General features: G+C 51.6%; 1 protein-coding gene across 1 annotated transcript; it reads left to right on the top strand.

Annotated features, from left to right (window-relative positions):
* Nucleotides 1-1,959: 1,959 nt before the first annotated feature.
* On the top strand, nt 1,960-25,004 carry MASP1 (MBL associated serine protease 1). Its single transcript, XM_066193370.1, has 11 exons — nt 1,960-2,153; nt 4,241-4,466; nt 11,199-11,376; nt 11,638-11,769; nt 12,251-12,447; nt 12,745-12,892; nt 13,391-13,509; nt 14,368-14,446; nt 18,749-18,886; nt 19,897-19,971; nt 22,438-25,004. Exons 1-11 carry the CDS (start codon nt 2,149-2,151, stop codon nt 23,331-23,333), a joined length of 2,193 nt encoding a protein of 730 aa, XP_066049467.1. The 5' UTR covers nt 1,960-2,148; the 3' UTR covers nt 23,334-25,004.
* Nucleotides 25,005-25,222: the final 218 nt, after the last annotated feature.

Genomic DNA, 25,222 nt, shown 5'->3' on the forward strand with positions numbered 1-25,222 from the left:
CTGCTGATGGGATCTGCATTGTGCTGCCTCTTGGGCATCCTCTCCTGCCTTCCAGAGCCTAAACAGTCACCATGGATGCACTAAGCCCATGCTGCATCCACCAACATGGTCCAAAAACCTGCAGAGCTTCTGTTTCCACCTTACAAGTCCAGCCTTGAAGTGTAAACACTGACTTTGACCCAAGGTGATCTGTCTTGAAAGAAGTATCAGCAGGCAAAGAAAATCTCACTTTAGAATTCCTATCGCCCCTGAATAAGAGAAGCCATTCCAAAAAGCTATAGAAGATGCCGTGATGGAAAAATGAATGCATAAAGGACCCACCCTGCTGAACAGGCAGGGAAAAAATAGATCACAGTGTATTCAGGGCTCAGACAAGACCACACTTGCCTGCAAAAATAAATCCTTGCATTTGACACATTGCTTACATATTAATTAGTTTGATCAGCTTGCCTGGGTGTGTTAGCATGAGTGAGAGCTTATGTCTGTTTAGTGATAAGCTGTTAAAACTTCCCAAAAAAGTTACAAGTTATGGCAGACTGAGACCTTCCCTTTACTCAGGGCCTTTCTCCTGTTTTTCTAGTGCTTTTCCACCCATATTTTTCTATTTTATTTCACTGTGTGTCTTGGGTACCATTTCTTTCTTAGTGCAGAACCAGAGACTCACGGGAATGAGAAGCAGCCTCTGCACAGGAAGCCAAGGAACCATACCCGCCCCCACCCCACCCCCCCACCCCCCAAAACACAAAGACAAGAAAAGGAAAAAGAAAATTTTACTTTTTTTGCTCTATTCCCTTCTCTTCCAGCTTCTCTAGGATTGCTGCAGGGGCAAAGCCTGTGCAGGGGCTGGAGGTACCATCGCCCCTTTAACAGCAGCGCCACAGCCTGACATCAGCGAGCTGCGGAGTCCGGGAGGGCTGGGAGCTGCTGCTCCAGGAGTGGTGCCAACACATCCCTCTTTCCCTGCCTCTTCCCGGCTCTTGTTTTTGTGTGCCTTTTAACATGCCGCATGTGTATCCGTGCCTGCCAGTGGATATCTGCGGGGTTTACATTAACCAGCTCAAGCTGAAGTTGGTAAACAGCTATTAAAGTTTTGCTCCTCATGTGTCCGAGGAGATTTCTGAATGAGGGAATCGCTTGCATCCTTTGACGTCCTACGTGCTATTCCCTTATTTGCAGCCCAGATAGATCTTCTGCCCACTTAGCTATGCAGGCAGGGGAGTTTGGGCTGGTTTGTGCCTGGCACAGGGAGAGGAGATCAATCTCCCGTGGCTTAGCGGGGCGTGTTCATGTTTTTACCTGCTTCCTGAACAGGAGGGAGTCAGGCTCAATACCTGAAACTTTAAAGTTTTCACTCCTGAGCAGAGTCCACTTCCAAGCTGCTCTTTTGCCCTAGGACAAAATACAGACTCTGGCAATTCCTCGGTTCTACAGGAGGATGCAAATTAGGGCTTGATTTTATTCAGACTGTCACAACTCCAAGGTTTCTTGGAAGCCAGATCCCCATCCCAAACGCTGCTCGGCACTAAAAGCAGAGATGCTGAAAGCAATTCTCGAGCGCCGATCCCAGCGGCAGCACCACCACTAAAGCTATTTATGCCCGCACAGGCTTTCTTTTTTCTTTTTTTTTCTTTTTCTTTTTTTTTTTTTCACACATTCTTGCCTTCTGTTTTTGCTGGAGCCTCAGACCCTATTGAGAGGCAAATTTTAGCCATCTGGCAAAGCAGGCTGTGACGGGGGGGAAAAAAGAGAGAGAAAACACAATGTGCATGGGCACACACACACACACACACAAAACTCTGGAGATTAGGGAAGACAAAAACTCCGCTGATTGCTGGAGCGCAGGGCAGCCCCGCGGCGGAGAGGAGGGAGAGGCGGGCGGGGAGGAGGGCTCGGATGCGGGCAGGTCTGCCTGCCTGCCTGCTGCCTGCCTGGACGTGGGGAACGGCTGCAGGCACGGGAAGGCGTGACCTGCATGGAAAATGCCAGGCAGCTCCAGACGCACACACACATAGGCGCACACACGCTCGCAAATCTCCGGACGGAGATAAGGCGGACAGCGGAGCGCTGGGAAAGAGGCAAAGCCGTCCCCCGCAAGCGAGCAATCGATCCTCCGCACCAAATCGGCCGGGAAACTCTCCCAGCTGCAAAATGAGGTGAGTACCTCCGCGACGGGCTGAGCCCGGGCTCCCGCACGCCGTGGTGTCAGGGCACGGCCGGGCAGGGGGGGCCGTGCTGCTGAGGAAGGTTTCTCGATGATGACCGCGGCTCTATTCCCCTATCCCTGAGCGAACAAGGCAATGCTCACGCCCCGGCTTCGTGCCGCAGCCCAGCCTGCGCGCCGGCATCCCAGCAAAGCCAGAGGGACATCCTGGCATGGGCACCGCTCTGCCACGGCCGGGGGAAAAGGTACGAGCGAGGTGGGACCTGCTGCACGGGCTTCAGGTTTCTGTGCACACCACGGTCATTTATCACTTCCACATGAGGCTGACTTTTCCTGTCATGGGGAAGAAGTTTGATGCTGTTTTGCCTTCCCTGCTTCTGGGAAAGCAGAGCAGTACAAGAAAACAGCCTGTTGAAATGGAGGAGGTGATGCCCATTTACACCAGCTCTCCATCCAGCCCCACGCATGTACTCTGACCAGAGGAGTAACAGTTTTTCCCTTCACACATTTTTGTGGTTTCAGAGAAGCTGTCAGAAAAGCGCATGTTCAACCTCACTCTGCTTGAAAGAAAAATCAATCCAAATTTCTCAGCTCCCATTTACTTTTCTTTGTAATGAAGAGCTGAGAAAAGTGATGGCACTACACAAATGAATCCCAGAAATTTACTGCCCTGGTTTTGAAAGAACACACACAGGTTAAAAATAATCCACTAATGCAGCTTCAATTTCCTCACCAGCATACCTAAATCAAGCATTGATTTTGAAACCAGGTGTACATGTATGTGTGAGTAGTTCCAATGTCTGTCGTACATACCTACAAGCCTTTGCCAGGCCTAAGTGCCTATTTTAGAAATTTCATCTCTAATGGCTCTTATTTCCTGCATATTTCTTTTCCTTTGAATGCTCCACTAAGTGTAAAGAGCCTGAGGTCTGCTCCTCTTTCTGGGTCCTGTGCAATAGCATACATAGGCTCTTGTGTTCACACCTCCAGCACGGGCAGTGTTCACTCCTCGCACAGAGGAATACTCAGTTTATGCTCCCTTTCATGTCAAATGAAGCTCGAGGCTGGTGTGAAGTCACCTGGCCCACCACAGATTTACCTGTTCTCTCCGCCCTCCTCTGGGAAAAATAAATTGGTAACAAGTTGGGACAAACTCTTCAGACCGAGATTTTTTTAAAAGATGGGTTTGATGACAAAACATCTTTATGGATCCCAGCCTCTGTGTGCTTCTCCATTTTGGGGGAGAAGAGAAGAGAAGAGAAGAGAAGAGAAGAGAAGAGAAAGAGAAGAGAAGAGAAGAGAAGAGAAGAGAAGAGAAGAGAAGAGAAGAGAAGAGAAGAGAAGAGAAGAGAAGAGAAGAGAAGAGAAGAGAAGAGAAGAGAAGAGAAGAGAAGAGAAGAGAAGAGAAGAGAAGAGAAGAGAAGAGAAGAGAAGAGAAGAGAAGAGAAGAGAAGAGAAGAGAAGAGAAGAGAAGAGAAGAGAAGAGAAGAGAAGAGTAGGGTAGAGTGTAACATGCAGGGTTGCAAAGCTGAGGCCTTTGCAGCTGGGCAAAGGTTCCATCTTTGCCCAGCTGCAAAGATATGTGCTGTTTATTGAGAGCTGATGATCCCAATTTGGCAGGATGAGGCTCAGCAGTAATAATAATAATAATAATAATAATAATAATAATAATAATAATAATAATAATAATAATAAGCAGTTTTTGCCATGATGGTTTCGCTAAATCGATTCAGAAAGCATCATTATTTTATTAAGCATGCTTATGTTTATTCTTCCATTAGTTAACGGATGTGTTGCCAATGGCTGCTGCGCCCAGAAGCAAAGGAAACACTGAGTTCCTGATGGCACTTCAGGCTGGCTGGGAGCTGTGGCGGTGCCTTTACATCACTTGTGGCACCTGTGGCACCCACCATTCGATGGGCTTTCCCCTCATGGGAGCCACATGCAGATCCCACCTCCCAGGGGTTGCTCATGGTGTTGCACCTCCTCTTGCACTATCCACTTGGGAAAAGAGATGAGCCTTCCACAGGTATTGTCATTGCCAGAGTTTCATTTCATCTCCTCACATGTGTGTTCCAGGTACCCCCTGGCCTGGCCCTTCTGTGCCTTGCTGCTCTGCGTGGCAGATGCCGTGGAGCTGACAGACATGTTTGGGGAGATCCAGTCTCCTAACTTCCCCGACTCCTATCCCAGTGACTCGGAAATGACGTGGAACATCTCTGTGCCTGATGGATTTAAAATCAAGCTGTATTTCATGCATTTTGACTTGGAGTCATCTTACCTCTGTGAATATGACTATGTGAAGGTGAGCTGTGACATCTCAGGGCAGATGGTGGGGTAGACAGCAGAGCTGCTTGGCCAGCTGGAAAAGCTGGGAACAAGACAGTTTTCCCCATTTTATTTGGCTCAGGACTTATCAGTCCAGTGGACCACAGGGAGAACACAGGTAAGCTGGCAGCATCCATTGGACCAACAGTGAGTGGGACACCAGAGTCAGAGCTTACCCACAGAGGAACAAATTTCTGAAAGTATTTGGGCACCTAATTCTTACTGCACCCAATGGGACTTTCACACCTATGGGCTGATAAAACACCTGTGGCTAAACAGCAGTTTGTGCCACTCTTATGCCAGCAAGGAAAACCCCCGAGCTGGGCAGAGCTCATCAGACCATGGCTGTGGGTGCCTCTTGCAGCCGGCCTGGATCCCTGGCCACTCTTTGCAGGCTCTTGGGGCACCCTGTCCAGCCCAATGGGAAGTAAAAGGGAAAGGTTAGACCTGAGCTTGAGGCTGCTATGAAGGTTTCCAGGGAGCTGTCATGGCCAAAACCTCCAAATATTTCAGTCTGCTTCACTGCCGGGTGGTAACCCACCCAAAACTGTGGTGCCCACACATTGCAGTGCCCCAGAGCAGCCTCACCTTTACACCACAGGTTTCTCCAAGCAGCGCTCTCCTTCACATCCAGGACAAGGGCAGCTCTCCATATCTTTAAAAATGTTCAAGTGTGGTGCTACTGGGAGACCAGCAGTAGCAAGCAAGTGCTTTCTAGGTTTCCTGGCTGAACATACCTTACATCATCACCCAGGACAAGCTCCACCCTGCCCCTCCACACAGAGGTAGGTGGAGCTTGCTCCCAGGTCTGTAACCACAGGACTTGGCCCTGGTGCTAGCTGCTAGATAATTGAAATTATTGTTTTATTTTTGCCCTAAGAAAACAAAGCAAACATTTGTGTGTTTTGTCCTCTAGGATCTGTTGCTCCCTGCTTTAATTTCCCCTTTGTGCTGGCACTCACTCTGCTACTAACAGCTCTCATTGAGGTTTGATTAGCTCTTTCTGCTTCTCCTGGATCTTCTCCAAGCACAAGGGCCCAGGGACATATATAGAGATATATTGCTTTAAAACCCCAATAAGCTCAAGGAACAGATTTCTTGGAAACTTTCCCCATACCAAGCTTTACCCCTCCTCCCGCCCTTCACCCCCTCCTCTTTTTTCCTTTCTCATAAGGCTCCCTGTTATTTGGCCATGGTGCCAACTTGGCACCACAGCTCTCCCTGCCCCTGCATTTCCATAAGAAGGCGGTATTTTTCACAGGGATTTAGATCTCAGCTGTATAAATTGCTCGGGGCTGTAACTCAGCTTGCTGAGACTCCAGCACAGAATTACATTTGAAAAGCGATGAAAACGGATGGATTATGGGAGATCCAGAGGTTACCCTGCTGGGTAAGGGGGCAATCTTGATGCCATTAAACCACTGGCTTAGAAAATATTAAGGAGAGCACTGAATGACTCTGTGGCTGTTTCCCTCCTTGGGTTTGTGTGTCCAGCTCCATCTGCACCAGTGCAAGGTGCAAAAACAGCATCAGTCCTCCCTTTGACAGAGGCCAAAGTGCATGGCTATAGGATATAAGTATACACCTGGCACACACAGGTCCTTCTCTATAGTATTCTGCTGGTGCCACTGAGGAAGCTCAGAAACACTGGCAGATCTCTGTGTTCCATTGTGCTCAATGGATTCCCCATCTATGAACTTGCGCCAGTGCTTTCTGAGCTCATGGGTAACTTTAATCTCTGCAGCACCACATGCCAGAGAGTTGGACAGGTTAAATATGAGTATATGCCTCTGTGTGGATGAAGAAACACCTTCTTGTTTGTTCAGGGTCTTCATCATCTTGACTGCCATAAGAAGGAGGTTAAAAAGGGGCTGAGCAGGTGGGGACTCAATTCAAGACAGGCAAAAAGCACCTGTGTCGTGGCCTTTGCTTCCCTCACTCCCTGGCTGCCCACACATCCAAGCTCTGAAGTGATGTAGAAACTTATCCCAAGTGGCAAGCTCAGGGTGATCTGAGCTGTAAACCTGCCTTCGGGGTGGTCTGCAGAAGGGAACAGTTCCCAGAGCTCTGAAACAATGGCTAATTAAAACAATAGCTGTTTATTTATATATATGCACATGCACGCTTGCGCGTGTCTATGTATATAAAAAGAACATGGCTCCTAAAGAAAAGCTCACAGCATGGGAGGCTTGTTTGTGCAAATGGGGATGGCAGAGAAGTGGAGTTGCATTTCAGTAAGGAAGTAAGCCAGGAGGAATGGGAGGAACAGCCATCTCCAAAATACCCACGTGGAGACGCCCCCCATGCAGGTAGAAACCTCCAGTGACATGCTGGGAAGCCAAACTCTGGGCCTCAGCACATTGGATACAGCCTCTGCTCAGGTCATGGATGGCAGCTGTCAGCCACCTGCCAGGTCCATGTGGACAGGGATGGAGCAGCCACCCACCCTGGGCTGCCCTCTTCCTGCTCCTTCCCTTTGCTGTGCTGCTCAGCAGGCTCTGCCCAGCTCATCACCATCCACAAGGAACCAGTTTGGGGGTTCCTCATTTGCTGAGGGTTTCACCATGGTTTGCAAGCCTTCATCAATGGCCCAGGGCACCCAAAAATCCTCAGCCCTGACTAGAAAAACAGGTAAAGTGTCTTGAACAGTGCCACTGAGGAGCACTGAGGCAGGGCAATGAAATTCTGGCTTCTAAGGGACCATCATGAGTAAATCTCCAAGCTTATTATAGAAATCTGAGCCCAGGGACCTGTCTATGAGGTTTTGCACATTGCTCAGTCAAGCCCTGGAATGAAATCAGCCCCCAAGAGCTTGGCAGCCAGCTCCAGCCAGCTCCTTGATTGGAATGAAGATCGGGGGACACCCTGTCAATGATTGATGAGGAACTGGTGGGGGACATGCAGGACCAGGAAAAAAGCTTAGTTTTTCATTCAGGGCAGTACATGCCTGGCCTGGGGCTACAAGAAGGGTGATCAGGACCCATGTACACCTTCCTCTATAAATGAGAGAGAAAAAGCACAAATCAAGGTTTGGCATGAACTGGGGGTTCAGGAGGAGAGCATCCTCTTTTGGTCCTGTCAGCCAGCCCCAGCCAGGGGGATTCATTCATTCTGGGGGAGTGTGGGCTCCCAAAAGGAGCACTTTGAACCCCAGAAGGCAGCTGGGAGAAGGGAAAGCCTAGGACTTTGCTGCTTGTCTTCCTCATACTGATAGCTCTCTGCAGAGGTGTCTGGTGGCACTGGCCATTCCCCTGTGCCACTGGGGACAGTGCAGGGGGAGGAGGAGGAAGACCCGGCATGGGAGCAAGTCATCAGCCCTTGGAGGACACCAGCATCCTGCCTGGGTCTCTTTTTACCCCCAGTCCCTCCAGGGAGCAAGGCTTGTCCAGAAATAGTGCATGTGGGTGCAGCTGCCATGCAGGAGGGGACAGTCTGGACGCCAAGCCAAATCCACATCACAGGAAACCAGCATCCTCCTTTGCCACCCATAGCAGGGCTGCCACCGTGGAAATTCAGGGCAACTTCATGTTTGCATATGAAAGGACCCTTGATGTATCTTGGGGAGAAGATCTCCAGGAGACTTAGATGGAGGCTTTTGCAGGGGCTGTCCCTGCTTCATTGCCAACAGTCAGTAGCAGCAGCATTGTGAAAAAAAAAGAGCCCTGTTGCTCTGGGTGTTGCCTTGTTGCCACACTCTGCGGGGCCGCTCGGCGGGGGCCACTTCATGCCCTGCCCTGGCTCTGAACGTCTCCTCCCCATGTCATGTTCCCAGTGTCTTCAGCCCGGCACTGCGATTTCTCTGCCTAATGAGCCATTTATATATATTACAAGTGGTATGTTTGGCCTTCATCAGTCCAATTAGTGCATTCCTGGAGGGCTGGAGGGGGGGGGGGCTGGTGGCGGCTGCGTTTCCGTATTGCCGACTGCCTGCTCCTCTCCGGCAGCAGACACCGAACTGCCGGGCCAAATTCCCCTCGGTGTTTCTGGCATTTCATTAACCCCCTGGCTGCAGGAGGCACCTCCAGAGCATCAGTGCTCCCCGGCATCCCCAACAGCCCATGCTCTGGGGCAGCCTTTTTTTCCTGCCAGCAAGGGAAAAAAAGGGACTCCCAGTTCCCCAAGGGGGGAATCAACGTGGGGCAGAGAGGGGGCCCCCAGCTTGGGACACCCACAAGTGTCCCAGCTTGAGACACTGCCCTTAGCCACAGCACCAGCCAAAATGCAGAAGGATAGAGCTACAGCCAGAGAGGGACTCCAATCTGCCTCCACCCAGAAGGGCAGAAGTCCTAATGAGGGACTGAGGATGCAAGAAGAAACAGGGAAGACAGCGGGAGGCATTGGCAAGGGTAAATTTAAGGCACAAGAGTGTCGTTACATTTTATTTTTCAAAGGAGGATTCTTTCAGCGTATTTTTATAGGGAATTTCTCTGTGGCAATTGATATTTCCCTCAGGGACACATCTTCTCTAGTGAAAACGTCGACATCGTGACCCGAGAGGGAGAAACTCCAAACAAACAACCAGGATTTAATTACCAGCCTGCTCGCTGGATGTAAATGATCTACAAAAAAGTATACAGTCCCCAGCAGAAGCAGCAAATATTAACCAGGGATGATGACCTCTCTGTTTAGCTTACTGCTGAAGGTCTGCCTCTGCTCCCTGTGGCTCGGGGCATGGGACCCGTCTCAGATAAGGGGCTGTGGATACCTCCAGTGAGGAGAGCACAGCTCTCTCGGGACCCATCCTGCTGCTCCAGGGCTGTATCCAGGGATGCTGGGGGCAGTGTTGGGGCTGGGCCCATGGCTGGAGCATCCTTGAGCTGAGACTCAGGGCACTGGGAAGATTTTCCTGCCCTTTGGGAATGCTGCGCTGCAGGTCCTGCACTCTCTGGGGCTGAAGGCAAGGAATGGGAGCCCACACGGTGGCTCTTGAGTCCTGGCAGAGGTGCCAGCCACCAGCCCCACAGAGAGCAGCTGGCTGGAAATTCCTCCTTCCCACAGATTTCTTTAAAGAAAAAGCATTTTCTGTGGAAGAGGCTGTGTCCCACGTGCTGGTGCAAGCCAAGTCTGCACATTGGGGCTGAAATGTCTTTTTCCTTTGCTTCTGGTGATGGGACTCCCGTTTTTCAGTCTGAAACACTATTTCATTTCAAAACAATCTTTCAGATTTAAAAGCAATTCTAAAGCACCACAGTATATTTCAAAGGGATTGAAACCAGATGGAGCCCAAATTACTTGTTTTCTTTTTTTTGCCCCAGAATGCTGTTACAAAAAAAAAAAAAATTCAATTGGGTTTTTGTCCCCAAAGCAGGGTGCATGTTTTTTCTCAGAATTCCCAAAATTTATCATCGGAAAGTGTCTTTTTTTTCTGGCCAGCTCCAGCTTGTATGAGAGGATGGAAAATATCTGGAGGCAATGTCAAGGCATGCTGAGTTGCCATTTCCATGTTGGCTTTCCCTGGTGTGAACGAGTTTCCTCTTGTTTGTTCAGCTCTGGGAAATTTCCCTTTCAGCCCCAGACCCTCCCCAGCAGGCACATCCCGAGGGTCTCTAGGTGACAGGGATGGAGTCAGAGAAGGGTCTCAGGGCCTTGTTGAGGCCAAGCAAGCCAGGGACAGCATTCCAACACCTCCAGGAGCCCATGGGCCCCCAAGGAGATGACTGTTTTTCCCAGGCATGTGCCGGGGGGCTGTGGACCTCATTACAGCCTTAATAGCGGTGGCTTGGCTCGAGCAGTGGTGGGCTGGCTGGTGGTGTTCATCACATTCCTCTGCCAAGGCTTACGCACATTCAAATCCTCAGGAGGAAAGCAGGCAGGGTGCTAGGATCTGCCTGGGAGAGGTCGTGGTTGAGACAGGTTGGGCATGGGATGTGTAGGGGAAGCAAGTGGATCAATGCTGGAGAAAACAGCAAGGAAAAAGGAAAGGAGAGGATTTCCAGGGAGAAGTCAAAGTTTTTCTGCAGGGATTACAGTGCTTTAAGGCACAGATAAGGCTGTGTTTTAAAGGGATGCACATAGAGACTACTGAATGTGCTGATCGGACAACAGGGCACCCTGGCTCATCACTCCCCTTCCTCACCCCTCTGAGTGCAAGGTCAGAGTCCCAGCAGTGTCTGGAACCACAGCTCTGGAGCCAGACAGAGAGACTGGGTGGGAGGGACAGGACCAAGCTTGCCCAAGGGAGCCCAAGGGACAGAAAGAAATTACAGCTGCTGCTTTGAGCTGATACAAAACCATTAGGCAGGGACTCCTCTAGGCCCCTCACACAGATGCTTGCTGTCTGGATCAGTGTTTGAGCCACGGAAAGAGGTGAGGGGAAGCATCTCAGGTACCATCAGCTCTGAGTGGGAATGACACAGCCCAGGGCAGATTTTCACCCCCCTTCTTCTGCGCTGCTGCCCCATGTCCTCATCGCATGACCTCCCAAATGGGCTTCCACCCTGCGTCCTCCCCTTACACCACCCAGCTTCTCCCTACATCCCTGGTGCCACCTGCTCTTGGCATCTGCCTCAGAGGTGCCTCCAGGCAGAACAGGCAGACCTGAGTCCCTGTGCCCCACGGAGACACTGGTGAATCCTGGCAGGGGCCAGCCTGGGCAAGCACAGGCAGAGGCATGAGCTCCTGGATACAGAAGATGATTCCAATCCCAGCCTGACCTCTCCAGGGAATGCACAGCAGGCTCTCCAGGCTCACCCCTTCTTTCTGCTAACAGATTGAAACTGAGGACCAGGAGCTGGCAACCTTCTGTGGCAGGGAGACAACAGACACAGAGCAGGCTCCAGGACAGCAAGTGATCCTGTCCCCAGGGCCCTACATGGGGCTCACCTTCAGGTCTGACTTCTCCAATGAGGAACGCTTCACTGGCTTCGATGCCCATTACACCGCTGTGGGTAAGCAGCATTTGAGCTTGCAGGGCCAGCTTGCTAGGATAGGGAACCAGATTTGCAGGGACCATGTCCCAGGTCAACCTTGGGTTCCCTGGCAAGAGAAGAACTCGTGTGCAGCCCTTGGGCCATGTGGGACTCACTGGGTGCTCATGTGATCCACCACATGGGATAAGGGATTTCTCAGTGTTGTGGCAAATGTCCCCATGAGGAGTGACGTGTGGAGAGCTTCAGGGTGACCTTCCTTCCTTTTTAACTCCATTCTAGATGTGGATGAGTGCCTGGAGAAGAGTGATGAGGAGCTGGCTTGTGACCACTACTGCCATAACTACATTGGCGGGTACTACTGCTCCTGCAGGTTTGGCTACATCCTGCACTCCGACAACAGGACCTGCAAAGGTACCACAGGCACAGCCCAGACACAGGGATGGGCACACAGAGGGTCCCTGAGTAGGCATCGCACCTACCAAGCACAGGCAAAATGGCCCTTTTTTGCTGCCAGAAGGGATGAGGTGCCTCTTCCCCTGCAAACCAGTAGGACTCCTCCTTCTGGGACTCCTTCTCCCAGGGGCTGTGCTCCTCAGCTAAGCTCTATAGACCTCCTCAAGTCAGAGAAATGAAAAGGTTTAGTCCCTGCTCTGAATCTGCATCATGTAGATTAGCTGGGACTAGCTCTCAGGCCAGGACTTCCGTGCCATGGGCATATTTGGAAGTTGTCTGTGTGAGATTCTTGCATGGACACATATTTGGGATCCATGTGCCCATATTCGGAATCCATGGATCCACCCAACAAACCCCACTCCACTGGGAGGATTCCTGAGTATGATCAGGGCTGGAACATGACTCTCAGGGCCCTGATGAAGCCACGGCTGTGTTTCAGTGGAGTGCAGTGACAACCTCTACACCCAGAGGAGCGGGGTGATCACCAGCGCCGACTTCCCCAGCCCCTACCCCAAAAGCTCAGACTGCCTGTACCGGATCGAGCTGGAGGAGGGTTTCTTCATCACCCTGAACTTCGAGGACAGCTTTGATGTGGAAGACCACCCCGAGGTGACCTGTCCATATGACCACATCAAGGTGAGCTGGGATCTGAGCACTCCTCCTCTCGTACTCGCCTTTTGTGTCCCCACTGCCCTGGTGATGGGATCAAAATCGCCCCAGTCTAAACAGGGATGATGGAATCAGCAGGAGCCCTGTGCTCTATTGACCCCATGTCTCTTACCACATCTGCTTGTGACCCTTCTAGCCAACAGTGACCCTCTTTCTGTTCACATCCCCCCAACACATGGTGTTTAAGCCCCACTCCAACCCCATCCATTGACCTCAGGGATCAAAGAGCGCCCTCAAATCACCCACTCATCTTTGCCTCGTCAGATCAAAGCAGGCCAAAAGGAGTTTGGACCTTTCTGTGGAGAAAAGTCCCCAGGACGCATCGAAACCCAAACCAACAGTGTGCAGATCCGCTTCCACAGTGACAACTCTGGAGAGAACAGGGGCTGGAAGTTGTCATACACAGCAATTGGTAATTCCTGCTGCTTTCCTCTCTTTGCTGGGCTTGGGAATGGGAAGGGTTTTATAAAGCCTACAGGTGGGCATCACATGTTTGTTGGTCCATGATCCTGCTTCCAGAAAGGATCTGTTCCAGAAATCACAATAGAAGAGACATAAAATAACATGGAGCCCTCTCTTCGAAGGGTTCTTTCTTTCCCCTACAGAAACTGGGCTCTGAAACAAGACCATACTGCAAAGCAGAGCAATTTTGGGCAGGATAATTGCACAAGCTACTGTTATTAGCTCCCAAATTTGTAATGCTCAAAGCCAGAGAATTACAGACTGAAGGAAAGACATGGAGCCTTCATGCCTTGTAAAAGAGCCTGGCTGAGCCATGCCAGTGTAGACTAAGAGTCAAAGCACGGCAGAGATACTCAAATTCTGCTAACATGGGCTGAGTGGAAGAGCTGGGACTTAACATTCTCTCCATTTATTCCTCTGTTTAGTTTCATTTGCTCTTTATTCAAAGGAAACCCATGCCCACTGGTGCAACCACCGATCAATGGGAAAATTGAGCCTTCTCAAGCCAAGTACACCTTTAAAGACCAGGTTGTCATCAGCTGCGACACTGGATACAAAGTGCTGAAGGTATGGATTGACGACATGGAGCTGGGAATATAGGTAGGAAGAAGAGGATACTTCCTCTCAAAGACATTGCATCTCTGGGAGGGTGAACACAATCACACATCATCCTCAGCCCCTTTCCAGAGGCAAGGAAAACACCTCCTCTGAGAGCCAACACCTTTACTTTCCAAAGATGGAGAGGAAAAAAGAAGATAGCACTTCCCTGAGCCACCCTCTCAGCAATCCCTCCAGAGCCAGCAAACTCATAGAATGTCAGGCCTGGCACCTCTGCCAGAGAAAACGGTCAGCAAAAGCTCTGAGGCAGCTGTCAGGGCTCTGCCTGCCCCCCACCTCAGTGGGCACTGTCTCAGCAGCCCTGCAGAGGCCAGCCTTCACTGACTGAGAGATCCTCGGGGACTTGGGGACAGCTTCAGTGAGTCAAGTGGGGCAGGATTTTGGCAGGGTCTCTCTGGGAAACAGCTGAGAACCACAGAGAGCGTGGCTGACTCATGGGGTGGCTGTCTTCCCTCCAAGCCAGTAGCCCACTTGTACTTCCAACATGGACTTGAGTATTTCTCTGATCTCCTCCCAGTCCCATCCTTCATACAGAGCTGCCTCCTTACACATCTCATCATTTACAACAGGAATAAGTGACTCCAGTTCTTTGGCTTTCAGTGTGGCCCTGAGTTGCTGGCAACAAGAAAACTCCTCAAGTTTTTCATTATGATTTTATTGCAATTTTTAGCTAAAAAAGACCTCTTCCAGGGGATGCTCATATAACTTGTTTAAATCACCAAGAAATTCCATTTTTATTGAGAGATTTATTTCTTTGCCTTGAACATTGATAGGGTTGGGGTTTTTTTGTTGATACCTTCTGCACAGGATAACGTGGAAAGTGACTCCTTCCAGATCGAGTGTCTGAAGGATGGCACATGGAGTAACAAGATCCCGGTCTGCAAAAGTAAGGACACCCTTCCCTACCCTGCCAATGTCCTTTTCCTGCTAAAATCATTTCATGCTAACGGGAGCTGCCCTGCCAGAGTGGAGTTCCTTACTCAGAGACATGAACCTAGCCAAAGAGGCAACGTAACCCTGCAAAGCTCTTTTGGCTTGTTCTTGGGTAACATAACGGGGCTCAGGCCAAATGCCACAAGCAGGAGATGGGTGCTTTTATTTAGATTACTCATATAACTTGATCTGTGAGCCACTTTGCTGTCTCCCTGCCAAAGAAAGAGCAAGCCTGGCTCTTGAGAACTGGCTCTGTCAGTTAAGCCCGGGACAATGTGGGATAATCTAGCTCCTAGTCCAAATTTTCTTCCCAATGGAGGGTTTTAAAATGCAGGGCATTAGAGAGGTCCCAGGTATTAACCAAAACTGGGCACTGCTCAGTTAAGTGAGAGGGGAAAAAAAAGGTCCAAATATTTACAAACCTTAAAATGGCATAAAAAGAGAGAAGAAAAGAAATGCCACTTAAAAGGACAGGTGATAATTTGAATAATCTCTTCTTTCATCTAACCCAGCTCTTCTCTCAGCTCAGGCTTGGGAGATGTACCTGATCACACCTTTTCCCTTTCCCCCAAACCTCTCAGAGCTCAGGGAGGCTCTCACTGCTGCTCAGTGCTGTAAGGCTGGGCCAGAGAGGAGAAAAGCAGCAAACATGGTCAGGAATTGTCCCAAGTTCTTCCAGGAGAGGCAGGAAGGGAGGATTTCTAGGGGTGTTGGGATCCAGGTTCTCCTCATCTGGGCAGATTTTTTTTTCTTTTAATAATATTTTGTATCTTACCTTGAAAGAAAGAGTATTTCTGGAGTTCTAATTCATGTTTTCTCAAGCCAAATGGAAACTGGGAGGCTCTCAGACTTGCTAAATAGATTAGAAACTGAAAGGGCTCCTTAAAAACTGTGGAGTCAGTGATACCCTTGTCCTGCTGAGGAACTCCCCACTCTTACACTTTCACTACCACAGATTCTCATTGATTTTATCCAGCTTGAACAGTGATCAGAGAAAAATTTGCATTGTCTAAAAATTAGAACAAAATCTAGGTAAATATTTTTAACACCAAAAATTATTATCTTTTTGAGGAAATTGAACTGGTTACCTGCATTGTTCCAGATGGGCTGGAACAGATCACTTCTTGTGTAATATGACTCACTACTCTAAATTTCTAAGACCTTTTTGGAGAGCCAAGAAGCCCCTAAATGGGCAATTTAGGCCTCCAGACTGCACAGACTCCCATCTCCCCAGGATGTCTGTGAGAGGCAGGGCACAAACAATACAGAAAATAAAAAACTTCTCAGCAAAGTGGACAAAGTTCAGCTCCGTGTCCTGGAGAGGCTAAACAGAAACCTGTGCTTCTCCCAGTCACCACCCCCAGGTTGCCCTGGCCGAGCAGAGCAAGGGGGACCCCAGCAGGGCCATGGCTCCACTGGCATCCACAGCACCCTGGCACGGCTCACTGGGAGCTCATTAACGATTTCTGGTTTTGGGGACTGGGTTTCCTGCATGTCTTTCTCTGCTCATCTACTAATTGGGCTTTCTCTCTCTGCTCTCCTCCTTCCCCTCTGCTTTCGGTGCAGCTGCAGATAGAGCCAACAACCAGACAGAGGGAAGAGCCGGCTCGGAGCAAGTGGCCGCGTGAGGCTGGCGCCAGCCGTGCCGCCCCGACGGGCAGCCTGTCTCGATGCCCCTCTGCTCTGTCCAGTACCCAGGGCAGGTTCCCTTTCCACCGGCCTGGCTGCCAAATCCATCTTTGTGGCTTGTCTAACCGGCATGGCACTCTTAACCCCCACGCCTGGTGCTTTCTTAACTCCGTCTCGAGAAGGGTGAAGGAAATTGGCATCGAGCCCCCCTTTCCCGGTGACACACTGCCCCACGGGGAGGGGGCCCACCTGGCCCCAGCACCGCTGCCTGGGGACCCTGTGCTGCTGCCAGCTCCCAGCATTTCCGCATCCCTCCCTCTCCACTCAGACTCCTGGGCTGCCTCAGCTCCCCCTCCAAGGCAGCCGTGCAAGGATTGCGGCACGGCCGCCCGGTTGGTTGGTCGGTGGGTTGGATTCAGCCTCCCACTGTCCTTCCCCACTGGCCCAGTGTCACAAATAAGAAACACTCCTTCCTCTCCTCTCTCCAAGAGTCCTGGTGCCTTTCAGACCCTCCGGACAAGGAGGCCTGGAGAATGGGCTGGCATCTCCAGCCCTTTCCTGCAGGCACCGAGCCCTAGCACCGAGACTGGGGGACGGATGTTCCTCCACTTCACCTTTCTCCCCACGGCCGGCCTGGCAGAGGTGAAGATGGGCTGGCCTCAGGCTGACTGCAGCTGAAGGAGATCAGAGCCTGTTGTCTGGCCCCTTTCACATGCCCAAGAACCATGGGCACACACCCTGTACTCCTGGGGCATTGGAGGCTCCACTAGAAGGATGCTGGGATGTGGACCAGAGGCTGGGAGAGGAGGAGGAGGAGGTGTGTGTTGGGGATGTCAGTCCACTTCCGGTCCTACAAAGACAGAGATGCTAAATGGCTCCTTTCCTGAGGGAAAACTCTAGAAAAGCTCACAGAACAAATGCCCTCCCGTCACCCTTTCAGCAGGACCTGGGACACTGGTGCAGCAGCACCTCTCTACAAGAGCCCATTCTCCAGGGATCAGGGCTGCCCAGGTCTGAGGGACACACAGGGATGAGATGGGCTGTGCAGGCCAGTGAATGCTGCCCCGCAGCCATAAACAATCCCAGAGTAGAGATGCAGGCCAGGATGGTCGCCTGACATTCATTCCCTCTTTCCTGCAAGGAAACAGGTACCCAGAGTCTCCACCCAGCCTGCCTGCACCTACAGACCCATCCCATCACTTGCTGTCTCTACAGATAGTGGAGGGGACTTTGGTGAATGGTGAGCTGCAGTATTTTGCCATAAACCAGGCTTTTTTCACCCAAGGAATTAGGCAATCCTGAGCAGTGATACATATCCCTAGTTCCAGCTACTATGTCTAATGAATTCTCTCTTTGTTAGCCTGGATCAGTCAGGACTGCTGTCCTCGTTCCCTTGGCATCCTGGAGCACATGGGAACCAAAAGACCTCACACCATCCCTGATCCACAGGACCTGCTTACTTCAAAGTCACCATTTCCCTACTCAACTCCTCATCCTAAATACAGCAGAACCCAGCTCCACAGCACTGATTCTTGGCAGGAGCAGACCCTGGTTCCAGACCTCCACTGGGGCAGATCACCCAGGATGGGGTAGGGGAAGGCTGCACAGCATCACCCAAATGTGCTGTGACCTGCCCACATGGTAGGGAGGCTCAGCTCCAAGGAGGTGACACCTGGATTTGGCAGATGAACCCTCCCACAGCCTGGGGTCTTCCCTGGAGTGTTTGGCACAAACCTAATTCAGGGGACAAGCTGTGGGGAGAGGCTGGGCAGAGCACTCTGAGGGATCATGGGGAGAAAGGGAACCATGGACAGGCCATGGGAAAGGGCAATGGCACCCCAAAATTCTTCTCCCTCCATCAGACCCTGTGTCAACAGCAGGGATTGGTGAAGCAGAGCCAACGCCACTGATGTCTTGGGGAATGGAGCAGGTTTGGTCTCATCCACATGTACTGGCCTCAACCCTGCCTGCAGACCAGCCAAGCCACACTCTCAATGTCTTACATAAGCTGTCATAGGACAGCCAGGACCAAGGGTTGTTCATCCTGATCTGTAGATGCTCATCAGCACTGTTTGGTGAGCAAGACCAGAGCAGGAAGGACACGGCTGTGCACTCAGCAAAGTCGTGTGCATAGAGGACCACCCCTGATGCACAGCTGTGAATCACTGCCTGCCTCTCCCTGCACACCTCTACAATGCAAAGACACACTCTGGGACCATCTCACAACAGACTTCACCTGCCAGAACAGGCTTCATCCCCTGTCACTGGTGTGGCAGAGAGATCTTGCACTACATGGAGGGGCTCCCGGGCCTGGGGTCTCCACCAGTGTGAGTGGTGTTGGTCACAGAGCCTGTGGGTGGGACATGCTGCTGCTGTTCCATGGTGCCACTCACGTGCTCTGTCTGTGCAGGGTGGCCATGGGAGGGCTTCACAGAGCCAAGCTGCCCCACCAGGACAGAGCCTCTTGCAATGCCAGAGAGAAAAGGGATACAGCATTATACAGGCCCTTGGTCTGTCCCACAAGACCACCACCCCATGCCAAAGCCCAGCAGTACCTGCCTGCTGGCTAGCTGAACACCCCAAGATACAGCACAGGGTTCAACCCCCCCTTTGTGTTGGCTTTCAGTTGCTGACTGCAAAGCGCCGCCGGAGCTGGAGCATGGCTTTGTCACCTTCTCCACCAGGAACAACCTGACCACCTACCAAGCAGCCATCCAGTACCACTGCCAGCACCCCTACTACCACATGGCCCCCAACAGCACCGGTGAGCAGTGGGGCCAGGCCACATCCCCACGGCACAGTGAGGCTGGGCACACGGGATGCAAGTGGGGGGAGCTTGGGATGGCAACTCTAGGGTGCTCTGCAAACAGCAGGCCATGGATGTAGCCTACACATACCAAACCCTGTCTTGCCCTGCCTGGACCATCAGACTGGACAAATCCTGCCCCACAATGAGGTAGGATGGAGCTGGCCCTGCCAGCTGCTTTGTCTTGAGTGTTTCACAGCCTCAGCAGAGCAGTGTGAGTGTTCTGTGTTGTGCCTTTCACCCTGCCATCTGCTCCCTGCAGACTATGAAATTTTTGGTGTCTCTGTGAAAGGAGCTGCTGCTGGAGAGAGCACCAGGTCCAGCAGCCTCTGGAAGGGCTCTGCAAGGCTCCTCATCCCAGCACCCAAATGTTCAGCACATACAAAGCTCAACAGATGGCAGTGGGATCATATCAGACTGAGTTTTCCCTGCCACCCCCCTTAGTCCACAACCACAGAAAAACTGCAAGGTTTTGTGCCTTGTCAAATCAAGCACCACAGTTCTCTGTACCCTTCAGACCCAGTTCTGAACAGTAGAAAGGGTGCAGACACAGCCCAGCCCTTCTCCCTTCTCCTCCCTCAGTGAGCAAAGCCAAAAGAATTCCTCACATTCTTGTGTCTCTGCTTTTATCTCCCTGCATATGGTCCCAGCATCACATATGAATTAGCAGAATGGACATTGGCAGCATTTTTATGTGGAAGCAGCTGCCAGCTGAGACTGAGGCTATAGCACAGCTCTCCAGACAGCTCAGGGCAATGAAACTGAGGATGGAGACATGTCCCTGCATGGGGCCAGGGCCACCATGGCCCCCTGGGAATGGGGCACGGAGGACACTAAAAGGGAGGTCACTTTCTGCTCTGAAAAAAGGTTCAAAAGGCCCTGACAGACCTGGGGCAAGGTCTCCTCACTAGAAAGGACAATCCCTCATGCCAGGGCCAGAGCCCAGCTAACACTTTGCTCTCTTGCAGCCACCTACACGTGTGATGCATTGGGGCAGTGGAGGAGTGAGGAGCTGGGCACCAAGCTGCCATCCTGCCAACCAGGTACTGCTGCTGAGGTGGCTGGTTCCCACAGTGAGGCGTGCAGAGCAGGTGCTGCTCCTGGTGACAGTGCCAGCTGTATATACACACCCAAGTGCCACGATGCGTTGCCAGGAGGGTGGTGGGGACAGAGGCTTCCTGCTGTTCCAGCAGGCCCAGATGTTCAGGGTGCAGCGGTGGCACTGGGGTCACAGCCACGCCAGCCGCCAGGGCTCCCCAAGCTCCCCACTCCAGCACACAAGGAAACCAACAGCCCACTGGCCGTGTTCAGCCCCCAGCATCCCTGGAAATGGTTTTACCCAAGAGCAGAGCATTACCTGGCTGTGAGCTCCTGTTGGCATTGTGTACACATCCAGTAGCAATTATCACCTCTTCAAGCCTTCCAGAAAAAAACAAACTGCTTTACAGCGAAGGAAAAGTCCCAAGTCTTTGAGCAGTGGCAGAAATGTTTGCAGCCAGCAAGTTTCCAGGCCAGGCACCTGCTTGGGATTAAAGAAAAGTCTCTGGGACAGTTTCTGGCTGTAGCCAAGCATGGTGCCAGGCTGGCTGGCACGTCAGGGGCCTGGAGGCAGCTTGGGTGTGGATTGTAGTGGGATATGCGGGGATGGCTCTCCAGAGAGGCACAGGCATCCGGCTGCCATGCAGCTGTTGCAACTGCAACCACCCTGGGGCTCAGACACTGGCCCAGCTCCGTGGAGGGTATCTGCTCTCCAGCCATGCTGAGAGGAAGGACTAGAGGAAGGACTCCTAAGATTCCCTGCATCCCACAAAACTCCAAGACCAGGGCTGTGGCTGCTCTTGTTGTGGCAGCTGCTCTCTGCATCTCTGCTTGATGTTTCAGCCTGAACTAATTTGAGCTGGGAGCATACGGGGACAGCTTTGGAGCCATAGTTGCTTTCATGGGCCATTTCCAGGCCTTGTGATTAGTGACAGGAGTCAGAGAGACTTCAGGAAAATGGAAAATCCCAGAGAGAGGGTGATGCTCTCCTGAGATCAGCATCTGCAGACAGCAGCTGGCCAGCTGCTCTTCAGATCTTCCCCTGTGTCTCACGCACCTCCCCATCAAGAGGAACCTCTGTTCCAGGCTGTTCCATGCCTGCCTCTGCCATTAGTGGGAGCATTTGCAGCCTGGTCAGCATTTTTGATATGTAATTTAATAGAATAAATATTTGGCTGGATGTACTTCCTCTAAAAGCATCTCCCTGGGACAGCCGTCGGCTTTGGTGCAGCAGAGCAGCTGGGCTGGGACACAGGAATTCTTTTCGTGAGCATGTTTTCTATTCCTCTTAGCACTGGGAAAAACAGGGGTGCAGAGCACATGCAGAGACACATTCACCATGTTCCGTCCCTGACAGAGTTACATTTTTCCTAGAGACAGACCCCAGCCTCAACAAATCCACATTAGCAGCTTACAGTACTCCTGCCCTGGTTCCAAGACTGATTCTCACCCTGACCCCACCACCCTGAGGGGTCAGACCCTCTGTTTGTGAGGCTTTGCATTGTCCCCTCACAGCACAGGTGGCATTGAGGCAGAGTCCCAGCACCTTCCATGGAGGATCTGGGGGTTTTTTCGCAGACCGAGAGGGATGAGACCAGCACGTGAGTTGCTGTGATTCAGGATTCTTCCAGATGCAGAACATGCCCAAATAGGCTCCCACAACCTCCCAGAGACATCAGCATCCCCAAACCACCTGAGAGTCCCCCTTCACAGTGCTGCCACAGGCAGGAATCAGCCCCATCACCAATATCCATGTCCAAAGGCTTAAAATCCCTAGGGACAGGATTGTCCCTCCCCACCCTGTCCAATCTCTCAGAGACACCTTCAGCATCCTGATTCCCTCATCTTCCTAAAATTGTGCCTAGATAAAGCTCCTGGAAGTAGAGCAGGCACCATGTCAGGGCTCTTCAGGCATTAATTCTGGGTCTGTTGAAGAGCTGAGCAGAGAGGTTCTGGTTTGGCTGCCAGAATTGTGGGTGATGAGACGCAGGACTAAAGCCCATGGTGCTAGGCAACATTCCGTGGCCAAGCCTTCTCCAGCCACAGCAGCTCCAGGAGGGCAAATACCATGGCTATGAGAACACAGACCTCATGACAGGTCTCAGAGTGAGGGGTGAGATTGGGTTGATGTCGAGCTCCAGTCCTCCCACCATCCCTCCCCTGGGTCTCGTGGCACACTGAGCAGGAGCCAGGCAAGTGCCTGAAAGGTCTGGGAAGGGCTGGGTGTGCTCACAGGTCACAGTGAGGCTATAAGATTACTCATTTGGCCTTTCTGCTTCTGAAGTAGTGTGAATCTAGCCAAATCACTCCAGAAACTGAAAATGGAAAGAAAAACAAAACCAAAAAAGACAAAAGAGAGTGTTTGGTTTGGAGACAACCAGCCACATGGCATAACCTACAGGGATACCCCTTTTCATTTGTTCACTAGATCAATAAGCTGGAAGTAACTGTTTTGTCCCTTCCGTCTCCAGTGTGTGGCCGGCCCACTCGTCCCCTGCCTGGCATCATCAAGCGCATCATCGGCGGGCGGAACGCAGAGCCCGGCTTCTTCCCCTGGCAGGCCCTGATTGTGGTGGAGGACATGTCCCGGGTGCCCAACGACAAATGGTTCGGCAGCGGGGCCCTGCTCTCCGAGTCCTGGGTGCTGACAGCCGCCCACGTGCTCCGGTCCCAGCGGCGGGACAAGACCGTCATCCCCGTCTCCAAGGAGCACGTCACCGTCTATCTGGCCCTCCACGATGTGAGGAACAAGATGGAAGCTGTCAACAGGACAGTGGAGAGGATCATCCTCCATGAGGAGTTTGACATCCAGAACTACAACCATGACATCGCGCTGGTCAAGCTGAAGGAGAAGGTGACCATGGGGAAGTATGTCATGCCTGTCTGCCTGCCCCAGTTTGAGCACGAGTTGGAGGGGCCTCACCCCAACACGCTGGGGCTGGTGGCTGGCTGGGGAATCTCCAACCCCAACATCACTGTGGACGAGATCATCAGCTCAGGCATGAGGACCCTGTCTGATATCCTGCAGTATGTCAAGCTGCCCGTGGTGCTGCACGCCGAGTGCAAGACCAGCTACGAGTCACGCTCGGGCAACTACAGCGTGACTGAGAACATGTTCTGTGCCGGCTACTATGAGGGGGGGAAGGACACTTGTCTGGGAGACAGCGGGGGAGCCTTCGTCATCCAGGACCCAGGAACACGGAGGTGGGTGGCCCAAGGGCTGGTCTCATGGGGTGGCCCAGAAGAGTGCGGCAGCAAGCAGGTGTATGGTGTGTATACCAAGGTCTCTAACTACGTGGACTGGGTGGAGCAGAAAACAGGCTCCTCAGAGAGATGGACATTTCTGGACCCAGAGCTGGAGAGATGAGTGACTAAGCAGCCTGCTGCCACCGCAGCTCCCTTTCTTCTCATTATTGTTTAATGTGCTCCAGACTCGGGTCTTTCGCAAGCAATAGCCACAACACTCCACGCACGCCAAGCCCTTGCCAGGTCATTTGTTTCGCTTGGTCCCCCATCTCTTCACTTGCGTCCTTAGGAAATGATTGCTGGGGAGCTGGAGGGAGGGGGCGAAGGAGAAGATCGCGGCTGGTGTCCTCCGCATGTGCTGCCCATCTGCAAACCTCACCCACACTCCAGGGAAGTTCCCTCCAAGCCAGGAAAAAGGCACAGCGATTGAGGCAGCATTTCCCTGACACCAAAGCTTTGTGCCGTGCACAGGGAATTGAACTCATCCCCAGGACTCTCCGGCCAGACCTCTCCATCAGGAGATGCAACTACAGAGCTTCAGAGCCTATGGACAGTGCAGGAAACCCATGTGGGCAGGCCTGGGCCTCACAGGTTCCCCACACTGGTGAATCCCTCTTCTGTGCAAGGAGTAGTGAGAGAGTCCTGGGAGTCTGCCATTATTTTTATATGCAAATACACATCCCTTCTTGGTGGCAGCTCAGGTGATACCCACCTGCCCCCAAGGCTGTGAGGATGCATCCACATTTTGCCCTAAACTTCAGCCATGGCTGCCAAGACAGCACCAGCCCAAACAGGATACCTGTACCCCACCATGTAGGATGAGTCATCCACAGAGGACATAAGGACACAGAGCAGCGTTTGGACTCAGCATCACCCTGACCTCCAGTCACAAAAATTTCTCCAGTCTTCTATCACCTGAAGCAATCTCCAGTCCCACCCCAAGTTTTGCTCTGTGGTTTCCAGCCACAGCGGACCTCCCAAGGAAAGTTTTCCACTACAAGACAGCTTCACGCTGGCTGTATCTAAGCAATACTTATTTTCAGCAGAATCATTTCATATAAAACACCCTTTCTTGGCTTTCATCTCTTTCTCAGGGGCTAGGTTAGTCCTGCATGAGAGTTTGTTCATGCTGGCAAGAACCTAGTCCTCTTTAACTGCTTTCGAGGCCAGTGACTTAGCTGATTTACAGGTTACCAGTGGTATTCAGTGTTTGTTCGTGGCTCTTGTGGCCTATTGCAGGTGTCCAAGTCCTTCTAGACTGACTGAAACCCACCTAACACACCAGAAGTATGCATATCTCCCCAGCTTCCCTCCATGGCCCATGCAGACAAGTCCCAACAAGAAACAAGGTCAGTTGAGCTGTCCTTCCTTCAGCAGGGACACCTTCTGAAGGGACTCCTTCATTTGCCAGCAAAGCCCTCCTGTAACTGTAAGCAACATGCAAAAATTGCCTGATGTGCTTGCTGCCTGCCTTTAGCCTCCCTCAGGCCTCTCTTTCTCCTCCTTGTCCTTTGGTTTCTCCATGAAAGGAAGAAGCCAACAGCGGATGAGCCACTCTGACATTTTGCTATCATTCAAAAAGCCATTAGTAGAACTTGTAGAGGAGCAGGAGGCCTAAGGAAGGTTGAACTTGCAGATACACGTTGAACTGTACTCTTGGCTATGTCATGTAACTGCAAGATATTTTTTAATATATATGTATTGCTTTATATATATATATATATATATATATATATTACATACTGTAAAATATCTGAAAGCAGGTAAGGATGGTTCTCTCAGTCCTCCTCCTGAGAACAAAATAAAACTTTTGTATGTACTGAGCTTGTGCCCTGTGGCTTTTATTCCAAGAGGAACATGGTCAAGGCTGGTTGTTGATGTCTGCCATGTATGCCTGCACTCCCAGGAGAATCCTCACACCATCCCTCACTCCGTGGCTGCTCAGCCTTGGCTTGTGCAGCTTCTTGGGCTGAGACAGACCCTGAGCAGACCCTGAATACAAATCACAAA

This window comes from Chamaea fasciata, unplaced genomic scaffold (genome assembly GCF_029207755.1).
Source record: "Chamaea fasciata isolate MVZ Bird 193981 ecotype frontalis unplaced genomic scaffold, bChaFas1.0.hap1 SCAF_11, whole genome shotgun sequence".
NCBI classification, from domain to species: domain Eukaryota; kingdom Metazoa; phylum Chordata; class Aves; order Passeriformes; family Sylviidae; genus Chamaea; species Chamaea fasciata.

Bases quoted from the DNA above. Each gene is read 5' to 3' on its own strand.
- MASP1 (XM_066193370.1), top strand. The intron at 4,467-11,198 runs GTGAGCTGTGAC...TTCTGCTAACAG, and splicing joins GTGAATATGACTATGTGAAG to ATTGAAACTGAGGACCAGGA. The intron at 11,770-12,250 runs GTACCACAGGCA...GCTGTGTTTCAG, and splicing joins CGACAACAGGACCTGCAAAG to TGGAGTGCAGTGACAACCTC.